The sequence below is a fragment of the Acomys russatus genome, chromosome 4 (assembly GCF_903995435.1).
Source record: "Acomys russatus chromosome 4, mAcoRus1.1, whole genome shotgun sequence".
Classification (NCBI taxonomy): domain Eukaryota; kingdom Metazoa; phylum Chordata; class Mammalia; order Rodentia; family Muridae; genus Acomys; species Acomys russatus.
Window position 1 is genome coordinate 54402409 of NC_067140.1, and position 20045 is coordinate 54422453.

At 42.7% G+C, this 20045-nt stretch overlaps 1 protein-coding gene across 1 annotated transcript in view; it reads right to left on the bottom strand.

Moving 5' to 3' along the window:
- Fsip1 (fibrous sheath interacting protein 1) overlaps positions 1–20045 on the bottom strand; it is a 108735-nt gene that overhangs the window by 84581 nt on the left and 4109 nt on the right. Inside the window, exons 4-8 of the mRNA XM_051144369.1 lie at positions 18935–19031; positions 8884–8985; positions 7853–7977; positions 5375–5485; positions 977–1135 (exon numbers count right to left, since the gene is read on the bottom strand). Of these exons, the coding sequence (XP_051000326.1) occupies positions 977–1135; positions 5375–5485; positions 7853–7977; positions 8884–8985; positions 18935–19031 (594 nt within the window). The remainder of the gene's footprint in view (positions 1–976; positions 1136–5374; positions 5486–7852; positions 7978–8883; positions 8986–18934; positions 19032–20045) is intronic.

The window sequence follows — 20045 nt, forward strand, 5'->3', positions numbered from 1 at the left end:
TGCTAGAAGTTACTGATTCTTAAATCTTTGAACGATGAAAAAAAAAAAACCAGAGTCATCAATAACTATGAATAATGATTTGGTCAGACTTTTACAAAACTGGAAGAGAGATAGCAAGTTCTCTCTCTATCTATCTATCTATCTATCTATCTATCTATCTATCTATATATATATATATATATTTCATACTACTACCCAACCCCCAAAAGAGAGGCCTTATGGAACTGAAATGTGGAGGAGCAAGGAGGGAACCTTGCTGTGTAAAGCACTGGCCTCTTCTGTGCTCTGCACTCTATACTTTGTAAAAGACTCTGGAGGGAGCCATTCCCACCTATTTCAGAGCTGTCGGAGAGACATTACCACAGTAAAGCTTCATTCCTGCTATTACAGGAGCTGGAAGAAGATGGCAGAGGAAGGGGCATATGACTGGCTCTGCTCACATCTAGCACCAAAGGAACAAGGAAAAGAAAGGTTGTTGGGGACAAATGAATACTATTAATTCTCTTCCTTCTTTCTAATTATGATCAAGAACTATCTTAAGGCATAAATATATGATAATATTAAAATAAGTAGCTTCTCTATTGCCTCATCCCAGTAAATTCCCAATTGAAAGAAAAATGTGTAAAAAGTAGAAATAATCAAAAACAAACAAACAAAAAAGACACTGCTGAGCGAACTAAAATGTTTGCAGCTATACTCATAGAAGAGAAATTGGGAAGAACCCTCGTTAGTTAAGATTAGAAAGTATGTGCAGTAGCTTCCGCATGCATTAGCCTGAGTCGTCTGCATGCTATTGAGCTATGTACACCATACCTACCTTATACGCATGCATGCCTTCAATCCCAGCACTTGGGAGGTGGAGACAGATCTCTGTGAGTTTGAGGTCAGTCTGGTCTCCATAGTGAGTTCCAGGACAGCCAGGAATACATAGAGAGACCTGTCTCAACTCCCCATCCCCCCTCAAAACAAAAAATACCTTATTGCTCTGACTTTCGAGTCTTGGAGAAAGGCTGAAGACGGTTGGAGAAACTACAGAGAGTTCCTGAAGCTTTGTGTCAATCTCAGCAAGTTGCTGAGACTCAGTGGCTGCAAAGGTATAGCCTTCTCCTGGGACCAGGCAGCCACACTGATCGCCCTAAGAGGAAACCAAGGTCACCAGGTCATTCCCATGCCACAACTGTTTCAAAACATCCCTTTTAGATCTCTCCATTGGAGCTTACAAAACACAACACCACACCACACCACAGACACTGGGGAGAAAAAAGTAAGTGAAGGTTAGGGTTTTATTCTCTTCCCAGCCTGGACAAAGTGTCTACTGGTGGTCTCTGTAGAGTCAGTCACTCAGCCAGATCTCTTCCACGTGATCACTCTTCCACTTTAGAGGGGAAGAAAATATACATAAAACAAAAAACTGACATGTTGAGAAGAAATCAGCTTTAACTGATTGTGAATATGGTATTTTCAAACTTTATCCCAATGAACCAAAATAATTTGGCCTAAACTAGCCAGGCTCCATGCCCAAATAAATTTAGCCCAAAGTCTTCATTTATAGAGAACTACACCTACCTTAAGATATAAACAACTATAACCTAACAGTATGCTACTGTAACTGAGTAGCTGAATCTCAGCCAATCACAGCAGCCACTAACATGATTCAGAGGTTAAGAGCTGCGGCTGCTTCCTCAAAGGAACTGAGTTTGGGTCCCAGCACCCACATCAGGGAACTCAACCCTACAACTGCACCTCCAAGAGATCCAATGCCCTCTTTTGGCCTCTGTGGGCATACACACATACACAGTATGCATATATACATATAAATGAAAATAAATCTTTAAAAAATAAGATCCATTTATAGTATCCACTCAAAAATGCCACACCAAAGGTTTACTGTGCATCAGTATTTACCTGGCAAAGGCAAGTCAACCTGAGAGTGCACAGAGACCTGCACTGCAGGACTTCTCAGACCCATGGCAGTAAAACTGAAACAAGGTGTGAAAAGTACTGTGCTGGACCCCACTACTAAGGCTGCAGTCCTTCATAACCAGAACGCCCTGGACTCGGTGAAACGGAGGACTCCCTTTGTCAGCAAGGCTCCCTCTTCTCTGCCTGATCTGGGGAGCCTGAATCCCCATATCCTCTACCTGAATAATATCATGTAGTCCTTAGGGAAATTATAGGTCCACCTCCCTTTCTCCAGGCAGAACCTGGGATTGCTGGAATACCTCCACACGCTAATGAGGCATCTCAGTGCCTTAGCCCTGTAGCCAATGACATTTGCCCACCTTGGATTTCCCTACCACCTCCCTAAAGTTCTACATAGCCCTCCTTTATCCCCCCTCCCCCAGAAAAAAATGATCTGCCTCCTCACCGGTGATCCTGGAAGGTTATTTCTGATTGTGCTCATGGACCACAGAACCCCTAGTTCATCACCTCTGCTCCCTTGTTCCTGAGGACCAGTGGCCAAAACCCCAGGAACAAGGGAGAGCCACAGTGGCACTCAACTGTTGTATCTGCACCCCAGAAAACTGACCTAATGTTTATTACCATGTTGTGTTATTTACAGTAAAAAAAAAACTGTAAAAAGTCTAAAAATACAAGGAATTTTTACCTAATTAGCCACAAATAAGAAACTGGTTTATTATTTTCCCATATAAAATGATATAAATACTGAATGATCTAAGTGATAATTACCAAAACTTAAATTATAGAATCAATTACTAAATAGCAATTAATTTAAAGCTCTTGCCTGAGTGAAATTTTTAGTGAACTAGAGTTAAAGGAACCTATTGATTAAACCCCACAGAAGCATTGGTGTCCAGGCACCAGGCAGTAGCAGAAAGAAATTTCATATATTAAATAGAAGGTAGCATTGTCTGGCACTGCCTGTCCAGCAAGTCCCACCTACACACCACTGGCCTGGGTGGGAAGCTTACACTTCCTGGCTTGCAGGAGTCTCACCTTCCTGAGATGGAAACCAGAGATGATCTTTGCAGCCGCCTTTCCAGTTAGGGTTCAAGCAGGCAACCTAGGAACCTGCTTACTCCAGCCAGGCTCATCCACTCATTAGCATAGAAGTGAGTGGTCTGGGTTCCACTGTAAAACCCACTTGGCTACAAAGGAGGCCACAGAGGCATCGGTCTGCAGCCCCCACATTCACATACACGGCCGTACACACACAGCACCGTACACAGTCACTGTGAACATACACAATTAAAAAATAATTCCTAGAATACAAAAAACATACTATTTCAAAGGTTAAAAAAAAACCTTTTACATTTTTGAGTTTCAAAGGTGGAAACTAAAATTTCCAATGATTTCAACATATCCAGCAGAAAGCAATCCTACCACAGACATAGTCTGCTCAGGATGTGACATTTTGAGGACTACTTCTGAAATTGAGGGATAATAACAATACCCAGGTCAGAAACAGAATTGGATTCCCAAATAATATGAGAGGAAAAGAGTAAGTAAATAAAGCAAATCAAATACGGCCATTAAAATAGATAATTTGAGCCTGACATGGTGACACATACCTTTAATCCCAGCTCTCAGAAAGCAGAGGCAGATGGATCTCTGTGAGTTTGAAGCCAGCCTGGTCTACAAAGTGAGTCCAGGATAGTCAGGGCTCTTACACAAAGAAACCCTGTCCCCCAAAAAATAAAAAATAAAAATAAACCAAAAAAAACCATAATTTGAATTCAGGAAATATTCCAAATATTATCAGTGATCATTCCAAATACCAACAAAAATAGTTTAAAATAACAAAGATATTGTTTGAATTGATATTATAAAGTTTAAAATATGAAGACTACAACATAAATACTAAGCCAATATATCAAAAGCAATATTAATTACAAAAATTTATTGTTGAAGCATAGCAAGAACAATTAGAGAGGAAGAGAGAGACCACATACTGACTGCCAAACAACAGAAAGTGGCTCGCCCAGTCATGGTTAATAACATAGCTAAAAATGAAAGCTGGGTGTCTAATTCTGCTACGTGGTTTTTCTTAATTAAACTAAGAGATTGCCATGATTTATTAAAAGCTGAAGTAATTCAGTCAGAACTTCGTGGTGCTTAGCAGTGCATTTTACCAACTCCCCACCCCACCCCTGCCCCCAACACCCACAGGGCCCTCAGAAGTGGTGGTCTGTAAAGTGAAGCCAAGCAAAACTCTGGCGTTTGCTTTGGATTGGTAGCTAAAGAAGTGACATTATGTTTGTCCACATAGACCGTTTCCAAGGAATTAATTGTTGACGTTTAAAACGCATGTCTTCTTCAAACCCCTACCCAGATCTAGCCAATGGACAGGACATTCTCCACAGTTGAGTGGAGAGTGGGGTCTGACTTTCACACGTACTCTGGTGCCTCATATTTGACCATGTCCCCTGGGTGGGGAGGCCTGGTGGCACTCAGAGGAAGAATGGCAGGATACCAAGAAGAGATTTGATACCCTATGAGCATATACAGGGGGAGGAGGTCCCCCTCAGTCACAGTCATAGGGGAGGGGAGTACGGAGAAATGGGAGGGAGGGAGGAATGGGAGGATACAAGGGATGGGATAACAGTTGAGATGTAATATGAATAAATCAATAAAAAATATTTTTAAAAAAAGAATAAAATATGGTAAAGTAAGTTTATAAAAAAACACATGTCTTCCACTTTAAAATCTGATTTTCTAGCTTCTCTCAAAAATGTGCAGGATCTTGGCAGCCAGGAGGCACAGCTTCCTGTCTCCTGGTGCATGCACCCCTGCGGCCACAGCTGTTCTGTGCATGCACTGCTCTTGAGCCTCTAGTAAATGCTATCCTCTGCACCTGACTGCCCTGGGGTCCCATTTAGCTGTAGGCAATCTGACACACAAACAGATACCAGACAAGGGGATGTGCCCAGGCCCCAGAAGCACCAGGCCTATAACATCCTTATTCAGCCCAGAAAAATAAAGTCAGACCATAGTGCCAAGTGCTTCAGGTAACACAGAACATGTTTCTCCATGCAAATAAAAAGCACGCCATACAGGAAAACTTGTATGAAGCTGCACTCTTTGGACCATTGCCTGGCTCTATAAGTATCTGGTTCACTCCTGTAGTTGAGTCTCTTCCTGGGTCTCCAGAGAACTGGATGGTGAAGTAAGCAGATGGGCAGGAGCAGAAGAGCATCCTACAGGAGTACAAAGGCCACATTCTTACGGCATCAGAAACTACACCTCGCATCCCACTCTACAGAGTTAACGAAGTGGCCACGAATATACTTGAAAGCGTTAGGATGTTTAATACAGAGAATGTCTTCTAACTAGAGACTCTAAGTTTGTGCTGAGGTTGATGACACAATAGAGATGAAGACAGGTAAAGCCACTGACAGTCAAGTTTACATACCTCAGAGCTGGACAGACCTGAGTCTGTGTCGTCTAAGCCTTGCAGAAGTTCATCCAGCCTTTGCTTCTCTGTGTCAATCATAACCACTGGGCTTCTTGAACTCTTGGCCAACTACAAGATGTATCAGTAAGAAATTTAAGCATGCAGTGCAACGTGTAGTCCAGTCAAAACAAATGAGAATTCTATAAAATAGATACACTAAATTAAAACCTGAGAGATTAGACGTTTTAATTTGCTAGGTAATTTTTAAATTTTATTTATTTATTTTGTTTTGTTTTGTCTTCTCTGAGACAGGGTTTCTCTATGTAGCTGTCCTAGACTCGCTTGTAGACCAGGCTGGCCTTGAATTCACAACAATATGCCTGCCTCTGCCTCCCTGAGTGCTGGTATCAAAGGCATGTGCCACCACGCCCAGCTAAGTAATTTTTATTTCATGGAAAATCTTTTATAAATCATCATTTTCTGAAAATATTTTCAATATAAGCAAGCCCTTTTGTGTGTGTGTGTGTGTGTGTGTGTGTGTGTGTGTGTGTGTGTGTGTGTGTGAGTGTGCCATGCACACATTTGTTTGCTAACGCACGTATATGGAGGTCTGAAGCCAACTTGAAGGAGTCAATTCTCTCCTTTTACTGTTTGGGTCCAGGAACAGAACTCAGGCTTGGGGGCAAGCACCTTTCCCCACTGAGTCATCTCACTGGCTCTAGGCAGGTCTTTTTACCCACTTCAGAAGTCATCTTCATATAATTTTTTAAATAGAAGCTGATTTCAAATTCCTCTCCAGGTACAGATCTAGATGAGAAAGATATAGATACAGAAGATAGAGGTGTGCAAATGCAGACGCATAAAAACATTTGCTGAGACATGGGAAAGGTCTCTTTTGGATACTTCAAGGTACTGTACATCCTCTTAATGAAACTGCTTTGAATTTCTAGAATATGGAGCCTGGGCACACAAATCAGTTGGTAGGATTTGCCTCACATGCACAAAGCCCTTGGCTCAATCTCTAGTACCTCATAAAGCTGGGCATCATGGTACAAGCCTGTAAGCTCAGCACTTGGGAAGTGGAGGCAGGGGGGATCAGAAGTTCAAGGTCATCCTCAACTACCCATCAAATTTGAGGCCAGCCTGAGCTACAGGAGACCTTATCTCACAAATAAATTTATTAATTTCTAGAATAGCATATAAAGTACTTAAATAAAGAAGGAGGGTCGACATTGAAGCTATTGTGTGTATCAGCAAGAACTCAGACATGGGGGAAATCCCACTGTCCTTGGAAAAGGAAACAGTACACCGAGAGCCAACGGGCCAGCGGAGAGACAAGGGCAGATGAGTTGAAGGCTCCCTGAAGTTACACAGACACAGGTCACAGACACTGAGAGTAGTAGAGGCCAGCCTGGCAGTGGCAGACTGACTCAGGAACCAAGCTGCCTGGCACAGCATGCCAGTTGCCAGAACGCTTCTGGCCTGAAACAAACCAACGTGGTTTCCCAATGACTAGCTGTCCAGGGAGTTAGCGCGAGCTTCTGTGCACCCCACAGACGTTTCTTGTACACGAATCCATTAACACTCCGGGCCAGTACAGGAGTCCCTGTGCCCCTAACTGATCTGTGCCTATTTAAAGACAAACCAGATCAGGTGGCCTGACCCGTGGTGCAACAAGGATGAAGGCCTGAATCAAGGACGCAATCGAGGACAGTGACTAGGGGCCACATGTGGGCCACAAGTGATGGGGGCCAGAGGAGGGCAGACTACCATCGGGCTCTCCAGGCCAGCCTTGCTGCTCTGCCAGGAACATTTGCCACTCCAAGTTCTAAATGGAGGAGCTACAGCATCAGTCTTATAGCAAAATGAGTCAGTAAGGAAACACGCACACAAACTTTCCTGAGGTACAGGTTAAAACCTGGAGGGGAAGTACTGCTGAAAGCTGTTTTCCATTTCAGGAACTAGACTATTTCTAAGTGATAAAATAAATTCTAGTTGCAGCTAGCAATTTTGAAAGAGATAGGAGGCAGGGCAGGGCAAGATGGGAAGCATGATGTAATCAATTATGCACACATTTATCTTCATAAAAGATATATTTCATTAATAAAATATTTTTAAAAAAAAAAAAAAAAAAAAAAGCTATATTTCAAGACCCTGAATGGCTGAGATATCTCAGTGGGTAAGAGCATTGCTGTGCAAGCTTGAGGACCTGAGTCCAAACGCCAAGTGCCCATATAAAAAGCGATGTGGGTGCCTATAACCACAAATGTTGTCGCGAGGATTTCTGGGGCTTGGTAGCCACCAGCCTCACTCCAGATCCAGTGAGAGACCCTGTCTCAGGAAAACAAAGCAGAGAGTGGTAGATCGCGCCCCCATGTATGCACACATGCACATACGCCAGCCACACTCACACACAGAGAATAATAACTAAATCACTACGACCCTTCGGCCACTGGCTCACTCCCCATTCTGCCTCTTGAACTGTGAGATACCCACCTCAATGTTTCGCTTAATGAAGTCCTGGCTGTGTTTACTCCTAAGCTCAATCCTTTCCGTATTTGGAAAAGGTTTCCTTTCTGTTTCAACCAATGGCTCATTTTTTTCCACATCACAGGTAAAAGCTAGTATTGAAAAAGTTTAAAATGATCTCATAATTACAGTTATGAATCACACTAAAAATTTCACTTCAAGTATACATTAAAATGTATTTGAGAAACACACATAGAAGAAATAATTCTTAAATCTAGACCCAGAAACATAATAAGGAATTTTTCTTTGGTTTATATTTATTTTCTTCCCACCCTCCATAAGCCAACTTTCTATCAGCTGCAGCCTACTTTTTAAAATTATTTTCAATTAAAATATAATTACATAATTCACCCTTCTTTTTCCTACTTCCAACCACCTCCCCAACCAGGTACTTGCCTTGTTCTCTGTCTCTCTCCTTTAATTGTTGAGACATAAACAAATATATAAATGCCACCTCTTCGGTCTGCATAAAGTTACTTGTATGATGTGATTTCAGGGCTGGCCACTTGATATTGGATAGAATTGGATAACCAACTGGGAAGCTCTTCCCAAAAGAAAACTATGTCTCCCTCTCTCACAACAAGTCAAAATGCAGAGAACACCTAAAGGTGGGGGACCTAACCCCACACAAGACATCTACGAGACAACTCCTGCACTGAAGGCGCAGAGAACGTTGTGGGAGAGGAGGCTGTAGGAGCCAGAGGGACAGGGGGTCTGCAGCCTACTTTTTCAAAGACCCAGTAATAGAATGCAATAACGAAGTCTCAGGAAGTAACTCCAACATGGGCCAACTCACAAAGGACTATGTGCCATGTCTGTTTGTAGAGTTGTCTTCCACTGAGCTGCACTCTCAGCCCTTATGCCTCACCTTGACCTCCATCTACTTCTTACCTGCCCATTACTCTAAATTATACCACGTCCCCTTCATCCATGGCTGTTTCTGTAAACAGCCAGCATCCCCTTGTGGCAATCTATATAATCAGACAAATTAAACATACCTTTCTCGATAATCTGCACATGATTTTCATAAGTTTCTGGAGGAATCTGGGTATCAAACACTGAGAAAAGGGTGTCTTCAAATTCACAGTGCAAAGGCTCTACTGGTTAAAAAAAAAAAAGTACTTGTTCAATCTCCACAAAATAAATCTCCTATTTCTACTATTTCCCAATCCCCTCCATACACATGAACTGTTTTTTTTTAAAAAGTCAGTGTCACTCCCAAGTTGAAATAGCAATCAGGCAATCATCTTGGCTTGCCCCATGAAAATGAACTGTGGAAGACGGCCAGACAGCACCTCCCTAGATGCTTGAGAGCATGCTAGGGCATCACCTGTCTCTAGAAATGACCTGCACAGATCCCGGTGCTTGTGGTGCAGACAGTGTGCACACTCGGTAACAGAAATGTACCTTCCCCTTTATTCTGGGCCTCCACGTTGAAGATTTTAAATGTACAGTCAACTATGAACAGAATGTCTTCAAGTAAAGCACGGTAGCTAATACTTGTGATTCCAGCAATAAGGAGGGACGCTAAGAAGCCCAGGAGTTTGAGTTCAAGGTCATCCTCTGAGATACAGCAAGTTCAAGACCAGTCTGGGCTACATAAGACTCTGTCTCAAAAAAACAAAAGGCAAGGCCTGCAAGATAGCTCTGGGAAACCACGACACGTGCAAAAGCCGGATGACCTGAGCTCCGTCCCAGGTAAAGGCGGAGGGAGAGAGCCGACTCCACAAAGTCCTCTGACCACACACAATCGATGGCACGCACTCCCACTTACCTGCATGCACTAGCGCGCACATACTCACTATTTTTTAAAGAGAGAGAGTACATTGGGAGACCCATGGAAATTAGTGTTCTTTTGTAATTTCTTCTCTTGAGCTAAGTTCCATGAAGGAAATAGGATATTGCATTGTTCAACATTTTTGTTTAACTGTGGTTGGTTTGTTTGTTTGTTTATGTTCTCATATCAGCTAATTTAATTAGTTTATCTTTGTTCTGGCAAGTTTTATGTCAACTTCACACAAGCTAGAGTCATTTGAGAAGAGGGATTCTGAATTAAGAAAACATCTAAGATTTGCTTATGGACAGTATGTAAGAAGGCCCAGCGCATTGTGAGTGGTATCATCCCCATGCGTGTGGTCCAGGATTCCACAAGAAGGCAGCCGAGAAAGCCAGGAGGAGAAAGTAAGAGAGCAGCACTCCTCCATGGCCTCTGCATCAGTTCCCCCCTCCAGGTTCCTGCCCTGACTGTTCCTGAAAATGTAACTGAAATAAACCCTTTCCTCCCCAAGTTGCTTTTGTTCATGGTGCTCTCCCATAGCAATAGAAATCGTGACTAAGACAATCCTCAGAATCTGCCAGTTGTACCACAGAAATCTTTTATTTTAAAAAGCATGGCAAGCCAGGTATGGTGGCACACATCTTTAATCCCTTTAATCACTTAGGAGGCAGAGGCAGATGGATCTCTGAGTTAGAGGCCAGCCTGGCCTGCAGAGAGAGTTCCAGGCCAACCAGGTCTACCCAGTGAAACTCTATCTCAAAACAAAACAAAAAAGATCACATACTATCCATAAGTTTTAAAATGATAAATCATTTTTCATTCAAATTAAACATTTTGGGACTAGAAAAAAAGCTCACTTGGTGAAGTGCCCGCTGCACAAGCACAGCACCTCAGTTCATTCTCTAGAACCTATGCAAAAAAAAGTTGGGTGTGGTGGTGCATGTCTGTAACCCCAGCTATGGAGAGATAGAAACAGACAGACCCATGAGACTCACTGGCCAATCAGCCTTGCTAAAGCATCGAGCCTCAGGTCCCAGTCAGAGTCTCTATCTCCAAAAGAAATACATACACACATACACACATACATAACTACAGAACTACATAACTACATAAAGAAGGGTTGACAGCTCCTGAGGAACAAACGATGGCTAGCTTTAACTGTCAACTTGGCACAACCTAGAATCGCCTGGGAAGAGACTCTCAGTAAGGGCTTTTCTACATGGTGTTGTCCTGTGGGCATGTCTGTGGTAGACTGCCTTAAGTTAATTGATGTAAGAAGGCCTGTTCCATTACGGGCAGCACCATTCCCTAGGCAGTGGATCCTGAACTGTGTAAGAGTGGACAAATCGACCTGAGCACAAGTTAGGTCGGCTTGTATCTCTCTCTTGACTGTGGATGTGATGTGACCACCTGTCTCAAGCTTCCATGTCTGTAGCTTCCTCACAGTGACAGACTGTAACCAGGAATTGAAAAGCACAAAGGTTCTTTCTCCCCTAAATTGTTTTTTGTCGGGGGACTTTTTCACAGCAACAAAAATGCAACTAGAGGGCCAGAGAGATGGCTCAGAGGTTAAGAGCAACCGTCTGCTCTTCCGAAGGTCCTGAGTTCAATTACCAGCAACCACATAGTGGCTTACAACCACCTGTCATGAGAGCTGGTGCCTTGTTGTGGTGGGCAGGCGCATGTGTGGGCAGAATACTGTATAAATAATAAATAAATCCTTTTAAAAATGCAACTAGGGTGGGCAGTAATCAATCAAATGAAATTTATTCTGAACAACAACAAAAAAAAATACTATTCATACCAAAAAGTTAGCTACCATGTCAGAAAAAGGCACAGGTGAATGCTTCTAAGTGAAAGGATGCAGCCTGGAAAGGGTTTTGCTGGAAAATTCCAATTATACAACATTCTTAAAAACTAAATCAATTGAGAAAGATGCAAAACTATAAAGAAAGTAAAACTTAATAGTGGCAGCTGGAGGGTTGGGGAGGAAGGACAGTTGAATGAGGATTCACACAATGGGTTCTTTTAGAGCAGCAAAACTAGTCTACGTAATGGTGAGTTCATAGCTCTGTGCCTTTAAAAAGAACAGTTACCATCAAAGCCTAAAGAATAAAAATCAATGTTTGCAGAAGTTTTGAAGAAAACAACTGAAGAGACTGAAGAATCCCACATGTGGAATGCAGCAATGTGACTGGACAATCCACATGCACGGCCAATGTCGATGACAATCTCCTCAAACAGTAAAGGCAGGGTTAACTCCAGAACTAAGTCTGGAAAATGAGGCCTACAGGACTAAAGGCAACAGAAGCTAAGTGTGAGGATTACAGTCTGGGTGGCAGAAGTGTTTTCTAGGGGTTAACGATTCTGTTTGTGTACCATGCAACTGCACAACTAAGGAAAGAGACAGCAGAAAGTGGGAACAAGTTTCTCACTGTTGAAATACAGATAAGCAAGAGGGCTAGGCCATAATGGTGTGATGGACCATTACTGTGTGTCCAGGCACATGACTGTGTGTGAACTCAGGGTTAGCTCATACAGAGATGGCTGCAAGGCATATTTATAAGACATGTGCATACAGGGTTAGCATATGCACATACATTTCTTTTCCCAGAGGAACTGCACCTGGCATCCAGATCCTGATGTCCAGTGGCAGTAATCAGGCTCCTTAGAGACAAGGCTGATTCCAAGATGCAGGTGGGAAATATAGGAGAGTCAGAAGTGGAAGAGGAGGAGGAAGAAGAGGAAGAAGGAGAAGAAGAAATAATAATGCCTGGCAAGAGAAACAAAACAAACCCCACAGTGACCAACAAAATGGGCCAAAGAGATGCAGGTACCAAGAGATTATCTAATGGCCAGAACAGGAAAGTGTAATCCATACAGTCAAGTAGTATTGAAATCTAACTCAAAGTATAAAGTAATATCCATTAATAGCAATCTAATACTGATACAAATGAGTAAGTAAAAGAGAGAACAGATACCCACCCGCTGCAGAATTGGGAACAATGAAGGCCCACATTCAGCTTTCAGTGAGGCCAAGCATGGCTCCCGACTCCTCAGATGGAGTGTACAGAACTATTTCCTCACAGAGGTTGCAGTTTGAAGAAAGGGAAATGGAGTGACTTTACAGTGGAAAACTCTGACAGACACTTCTTCAGCCAGAATGTGCAATTCAGTCTAATCACGGGGAAATCATGAGATCAATTTCAACTGGTGAACATGCTACAAAATGCCTGACCACTGTGCCTCAAAACTGCCAAGACTGTTACAAACAAGGAAGTGTGGGAGATGTCACACTAAGACCAGGCTGTGGAAACATGAGGGATAATGTAAGGTAGTATCCTGCAGGGGATCCTGGGACAGGAAACGAACATTAAATAAAAATTAAAGAGACATGAATCAAGTTAGGTTTTGCATAATAAGGCCATACCAATACTGGTTCACTTCAAATATACCATACTCCTGACAGGCACTCCTGATGGGATGGGGTATACAGAAAAAAACCTCTGTAATGTCCTTGCAACTTTCTGTGAATTTGATTGTTTGGTTTTAGTTTTGTTTGTTTGTTTTTTCAAAACTGGGTGTCTCTGTGTAGCTTTGGCTGTTCTGGAATGCACTATGTAGACCAGGCTGGCCTCGAACTCACAGAGATCTACCTGTCTCTGTTTTCCAAGTGCTGGAATTAAAGACATATGTCACCATCACCAGGATCATCCTTACGTTTTTCTTAATTTCCTTTTTATTTTCCAAGTAGGGAAAAACAAACAAATTAGACATAGTAAGAAGACACAGTATGAAAAATTACTATTAAAATACTGATTTGAGATGGTCCATCAGTGGATTATATTGTGTATGTAGAGACTTTAAGTCTAGAGTAGGGAGTCCTGCCCAAACTGTCTCCAGAAGAACCAGGAAACAGAGGACAGTGGACATGAAAGAAGCCAGAGAGAGTAAGAGAACGGCCTCCAAGAGATGATTTGAGCCAGACGCTTTTTGCACCCACTACTCCTACACTACCCTATAACACCCATGCAAATGTTCACACACAGAGAGACAAACCTAACCCTGCTACATTTTGTTTATGTATTTGTTATTTGTTTACTTATGTGTATAGATGTGTGTATACATGTGGACATGGTTGTACCATAGCACACACGTGGAGGTCAGAGGGCAAGTGGAGGGAGCTGGTTCTCTGCTGCAACCATGCAGGTTCTGCAGATGGAGCCCAGCTTGTCAGCCTGATCAGCAAGCACCTTTACCCACGGAGCCATCTTGCTGCTTCTAGTCCTGCTTTATAGAAACAAAACTTCTGAACAAATTCAGCCATTCAAATCAGTACCAATTAAAAGAATAATCTTCTATTAGCAAAAGGAGTTGACCTAGGAATAAAAGATAGATTTATTATTTAAATCTATTACTTTTATCAAGAAAGGTATACTGCTTAAGTAGCTGTTGAAATGGACTGAATGTTCTTCAACAGTAAGTCTGCAGTTGGTGTTGGGAAGGAGGACAGTTTATTGAAGACGACACAAAAATTAGCATTGTTTGCTGGTTGACATGTTCAAAACTAACAAGATCCAAGGCACACAAACTAAAGATAATCAGAATGAATACCATGATCTAGTTAATTATAAAACATCATATAACAAGGTATAATTATAAATGTAATCTTGTTAACCATAAATTCATAGAAAGTCACTATCTTTTCTCCATATCACTTAGAACTTGTGAAAATATATTGAAAGAATCACCAAGTGAGACAGTAACAGCAAAAAACTATATAAAACCAATGAAAAGTTAATAAATATGTGAAAGCTGCCAAATTTCCCTGATATAGGGAGTAGTATGTGAAACACTATATTCTTGCCTAGTAATCATGGAAATTCTAAAAATAACCCAATTTAGTATTTACTCCCTGTGTCAAAGGCTACAAGCAGCCATGTTATAAGGACACGTAAGTAGCCTACAATGAAACTCAGTATTAAGAAACTTAAGAAGTTTCCCAGCCCAAAGTAAGCAGGGAATTAAGATATCCCAGGAAGCACTGTGAGCAATTTTAGAGCCAATTCTCCGGCAGGTTTCAGCAGCTCCTTCACATGACAGAAACACTGACCTTCAACTTGCGGTCATGAGGAAACCTAGTCAAAACCACGCAGCCATGCTCCTCCCAAATGGCTGAAATGCTAAGAGTAGAAATGCCTTTTTTTTAATACACCGGGTTCTGAAATAATTTGTTATGCAGTGATAGATACTAATAAAATTGCACCATAGGAAAATAAGGATAGCAGGAAGACACGATAAAGATACTAAAACTGAACAACAGCCTAAGAGAAAAATGGTAAAGAGTAGACTCATAAGAAAGAACAAACTGAAGCCAGCCACAGAAGAGGCAGAACAGTCTCCTCTGATAAACTGTCACTCACGGAAGATGATTATGAACTAATTGTACCTGTGTAATTTTAAGTTCCAGATAAACTAAGTTCCTTGGCTAAGAGCGTTGCTCTTTTAAAAAACAGGTTACAACTAGATGCTGCCACCTAGTGGACAGTTGCGTGGTCACAGCAAGGGAAGGAAACACATGGGTTATGTTCCAAATAACACTTACAGAAGCAAAGTCAGGTCAGTCCCCGCTCTCCACATAACTGTGGAGAATGTCCTGTCCATTGGCTAGATCAGAGTAGGAGTTCAATGTTTACCACTTGTATTGTCTTTGGTTAGTGCAAAAGTTTGAACAGAGCCCCCTGGGCCTTGATCCACCCATCACAATGTTGTTCTTGTAGGTTTCTAAGACCCTCTGGATCCTTCTATTTCCCCATCTCCTATATTTCTCTTACCTAGAGTCCCAGCAGGATGTCCTCACACCTATCCCAATCTCCTGGTAAGTGAAGACTTTCATGGGACATGCCTTTTGGGCTAGTGCCCAATTATAAGTGAGTATACACCATGTGAGTTGTTCTGCTTCTGGGTTAACTCACTCAGTATGATCGTTTCTGGTTCCATCCATTTGTCCACAAATTTTGGAATTTCCTTGTTTTTTACAGCTAAGTAGTATTCCACAGTATAAATGTACCACAATTTCTTCATCCATTCTTCTACTGAGGGACACTTAGGCTGTTTCCAGATTCTGGCTATTATGAATAAGGCTGCTATGAACATGGTTGAGTATATGTCCTTGTTGTGTGGTGGAGCATTTTCTAGGTATATTCCAAGGAGTGGATTAGCTGGGTCTTGAGGAAGCCTTATTTCCAGTTTTCTGAGAAAGGGCCAGATAGATTTCCTAAGTGGTTGTACAAGTTTGCATTCCCAACAGCAATGAAGGAGTGTTGGTGGGGAGCACTGGTGGCACTCAAAGGAAGAATAAACAGGCTACCAAGATGAGACTTGATAGTCTATGACCATAAAGTGGGGGAGGAGGTCCCCCTCAGTCACAGACCTAGGGGAGGGGAATAGGGTAAAAGCAGGAGGGAGGGAGGAACGGGAGGATACAAGTAATAGGATAACAATTGAGTTGTAATCTGAATAAATTAATTAAATAAAAATTTTAAAAAACACAGAAGCACTTTATTTAGTTAAAGATCTATGGATAGATGCACACGTGGCAGTTCGTTCTTATGCCAACTTGACACAAGCTAGGAAGAAGGACATCCTAACGGAGAATGCCTCCACAGGCTTGGCCTGCTTCCAGAGTCTGTATTCTATCACCCTCCCCAGCTGCCTCCCTCACAGTTGCTTTTCCCTTCCCAGGCCTTTTCTAGTTCTCTGATCTCTACACACACACACACACACACACACACACACACACACACACACACACACACACACGAGAATCTAAGATGGACATATGAACGAGAACATGTCCTTCTGAGGCTGGGATACCTCACTGGAAATGGCTTATTTTCCTGAAAACTTCATTTTTACTACTGAGTAAAACTTCCTTGTGCGCACATTTATTCTCCACTACCTTCTGATGGCCAGCTAGCCTGATTCCATTTCCTCCCTATTCTGAACAGAACTGCAGCAAATACAGTGTGCACGTATTTCTATGGTGGGATCCTCAGCCTTTGGGCAGATGCCCAGGAGTGTCGTGGGCTGTAGGCTAGTTCTAGTTTTAGCTTCTGAGGGATTCCCGCTCTGATTCCCAAGGTGTCTCCCCTGGTCTCCATCCAGGCAATAGTGAGCAGGAGCTGCTCCTTCCCCACACCCTCAGCAGCATGTGCTGTCCTTTGCTTCCCGACAAGGAGATAGAATACCCAAGTAGCTTTAACGTGTACTTCTTTGATGGTGAAGGGATGTTAGACACTTTTTAAATATTTACTGGTCATTTGTATTCTCCTCTGAGAACCAAATATTCTAGCAAAAATGTTATCTCCCGTTCTGTAGGCAAGCTGTCCAATTTGTAGTTTCTTTTGTTGTGCTGAAACATTTTCATTTACATATGATTTTATTGTGCATGTGCATATATGCATATATGTAGGTACGTGGAGGTCAGAGGGCAACAGGCAGGCACCAGTTCTCCTTGCACCACGTGGGTTCTAGAGACTAAACTGGGCTGCCTGGACGCAAGTGCCTTTACTCCCCGAGTCTTCTGTTGGCCCATCAAGTGATTTTAATTCCTCAAATCCCATTTGTCAATTCTTGGAGCTATTTTCTGTGCTACTGGGGTTCCGCTCAGAATCTTCCTTCCTAAACCTGTATTCTAAAGTGTCATCCTTAAAAGGTTCAGTATTTGAGGTTTTAAATTAAGGTCTTTGATCTGCTTTAAATTGATTTTGTGTGCAGTGAAAGAAATGTCAGTGACCTCATTCTTCTGCAGCTGGCTATCACATTTTGCCCACACCTTTTATTTAACAGGCTGTCTTTTTTCCAGTGTATGTCTTATCACTTTAATTAAATAAAACCAGTACAGACTTGGAAAGTCTACCTCCCAAGAAGTCCTTCAGTACAGAAGAGGAAGGCACACGGAGCCCCCGATTCTGGGAGAAAGCTTTGGTATACTACAAACCCTAAGGGCCCAAAGTTCTGATCTCTCAGTGCTGGACACAGAAAGGAACAAACGTAGAGAAGGGTTGTCCTTCAAACCACGCCTCCACACTGAATCAAGCATCTGGGGTTCTGAAACGTTAAACAGAGCTCCACAAGAAGACCAACAAAGCCAACTAACCAGGGCCCAGAAGGGCTTACGGAGACTGAAGCATCAACCAAAGACCTTGCATGGACTCCCCTACACAGGCGGAACAGATGGGCAGCTTGGGCTTCATGTGGGCCCCCTAGTAAGAAGAACGCGAGGGAGGGGCGCTCTGTCATGTACTCTGCTTCCTGCTTTTTGATTACCCCTCACCGGCCCCTCTCCCCACCCCTGGCAAGGCTGCCTTAACAGACCACAGGGGAAGAGGACATGCCCAGTCCTTATCTAACCTGATGAGCTGGAAGGGGCTCCCCTTTTCTGATGAATAGGGGAGGGAGGAGAGAGGAAGAGGGAAGGAGGGTGGGGCCAGGGGGGGAGGAGGAAGAGGGCTAGGCTGGGGATGTAAACTGAATAAAGTAATTATTTTTTTAAGTTAAGCAAGACAAACAAACAAACAAAACCATGCTCTTTGTAAAGAACAAAAGGAACCCAGCACTCTCAGAGAACTCAGAGGATCTCTAAGATCCTGCCCACACAAAACTGCAATACTGGAATACCACCTATATGATGTATACAAGGGGATTCTGAACTGTCCTGCTGCAAAGGAAGGGAAGGAAATCAAGAAAAGCAAAGAAAGCAGCACGCCTGGCTGGTCTCTAAAGGTACGACTGTGAGACAACAAGAAATGGGCAGACCAGCAACAGGTTTTCACAAAGAGGTGCACAAGGAACGAGTGACGGTTGAGACGGCAGCAGGCAGAGGACTGGGGGCATAACATAGCATCTAGACTCTAAGAGGGACAGGAAGAGAGTGGAAGACGTCTGGGGTCTGCTTCTTGGATTCCTCTGCTGTCTCGCTCTCTCCCCTGTTGACAGACACAGCGCTTAAAACACAGAAACTCAGGAAGCAAAGGCAGGCATACCTCTGTGAATTCAAGGCCAGCCTGGTCTTCAAAAGCAAGTCCAAGGTAGCTAGGGCTGCAGAGAAACCCTGTCTCGAAAAAACAAAAAACAAAACCAAAAACACTGAAACAGACCTAACCTCAGATACGTCCCTCTAATCATACCAGGTGTGATCAGTCACTCACAGGGAAGAGGATAGCACCCTCCCACCCTGGGATCAGAGGGCATGGCCTCTCTCCACTCACCCGCTGCTGTTCCTGCAGACTTTGAAGTCAAACACAAGAACTTGTTAGTGTTTTCCAATTCCTCATCGTTTTCCAAGTCTTCAGTATGTTTTGCAGACTGATGGAAGAACAGTTTAAGTTTAAATATGAAAAAGGAAAACATATATACCCACTGGCTCTTATCTCAACCCGGTTCTCAACTGTGTACGTACACAAAGGCAGGTTCAGCCATTTGCATGCCTTTAACTGGGAAATCTGTTAATATTTCCTGTTTCTCCAAAATTCTGTCTGTAGGTTTCACCAGAAAAAGTTTACATATATATTGCTTAAAGCATCTTCACACACATACACACACATATACATATGAATATATAGAGTGAGTTATCCACAGGTAATACATATATATGTATACATGTGTATGTATGTATGTATAGAGAGTTAGACACATATATATGCATATATTGAGTTATCCACAGCTACCCCATCAAATTGAAATTTTAAGGTTGGTTCCATATTATATTATGCTTCTACTTGTAATTCTTTTTTTTTTTTTTACAGACAGGGTTTCTCTGTGTAGCCTTGACTGTCATAGACTCACTTTGTAGACCAAGCTGGCCTCAAACTCACAGTGATCTTCCTGCCTCTGCCTCCCGAGTGCTGGGATGAAAGGCGTGTGTCACCACGCCTGGCTCTACTTATAATTCTTATTTCAACACAAATTAAAACTTCATTCTTAACTTGTGTTAAGAGTTAACTGCCTAGGAAATGTGCCCTGAAGTCAGTCAGTGACTAAGGACGACTGTCAGACTCGGCCTGTGCGTTACCACAGGGTTCCTCACTCGCTGCTCTCCTTTGAGACGTGAACTACAGAATAAGTGGGTGGCTCTAAGAGACAGCGCCCACATCTGCTCAACTTCAGCCTCTCAATGCTATGGAGAACAGGAGGCCAGCGAAGGCCAAGCAAAGTTAGTCGGGCTCAGAAACATGGCAATACGGAAGCAAAGGAAGCATGGCCCAGGCTGAGGCCTCTTTATAATTTCCCAGGTGAATCTGAGCAGCACATGAAGAAGTGAGCCCCACAGCTCGTTTGTTCCCAAGTCTACTTAACCAACAGCAAGCCAACAAGTTACTG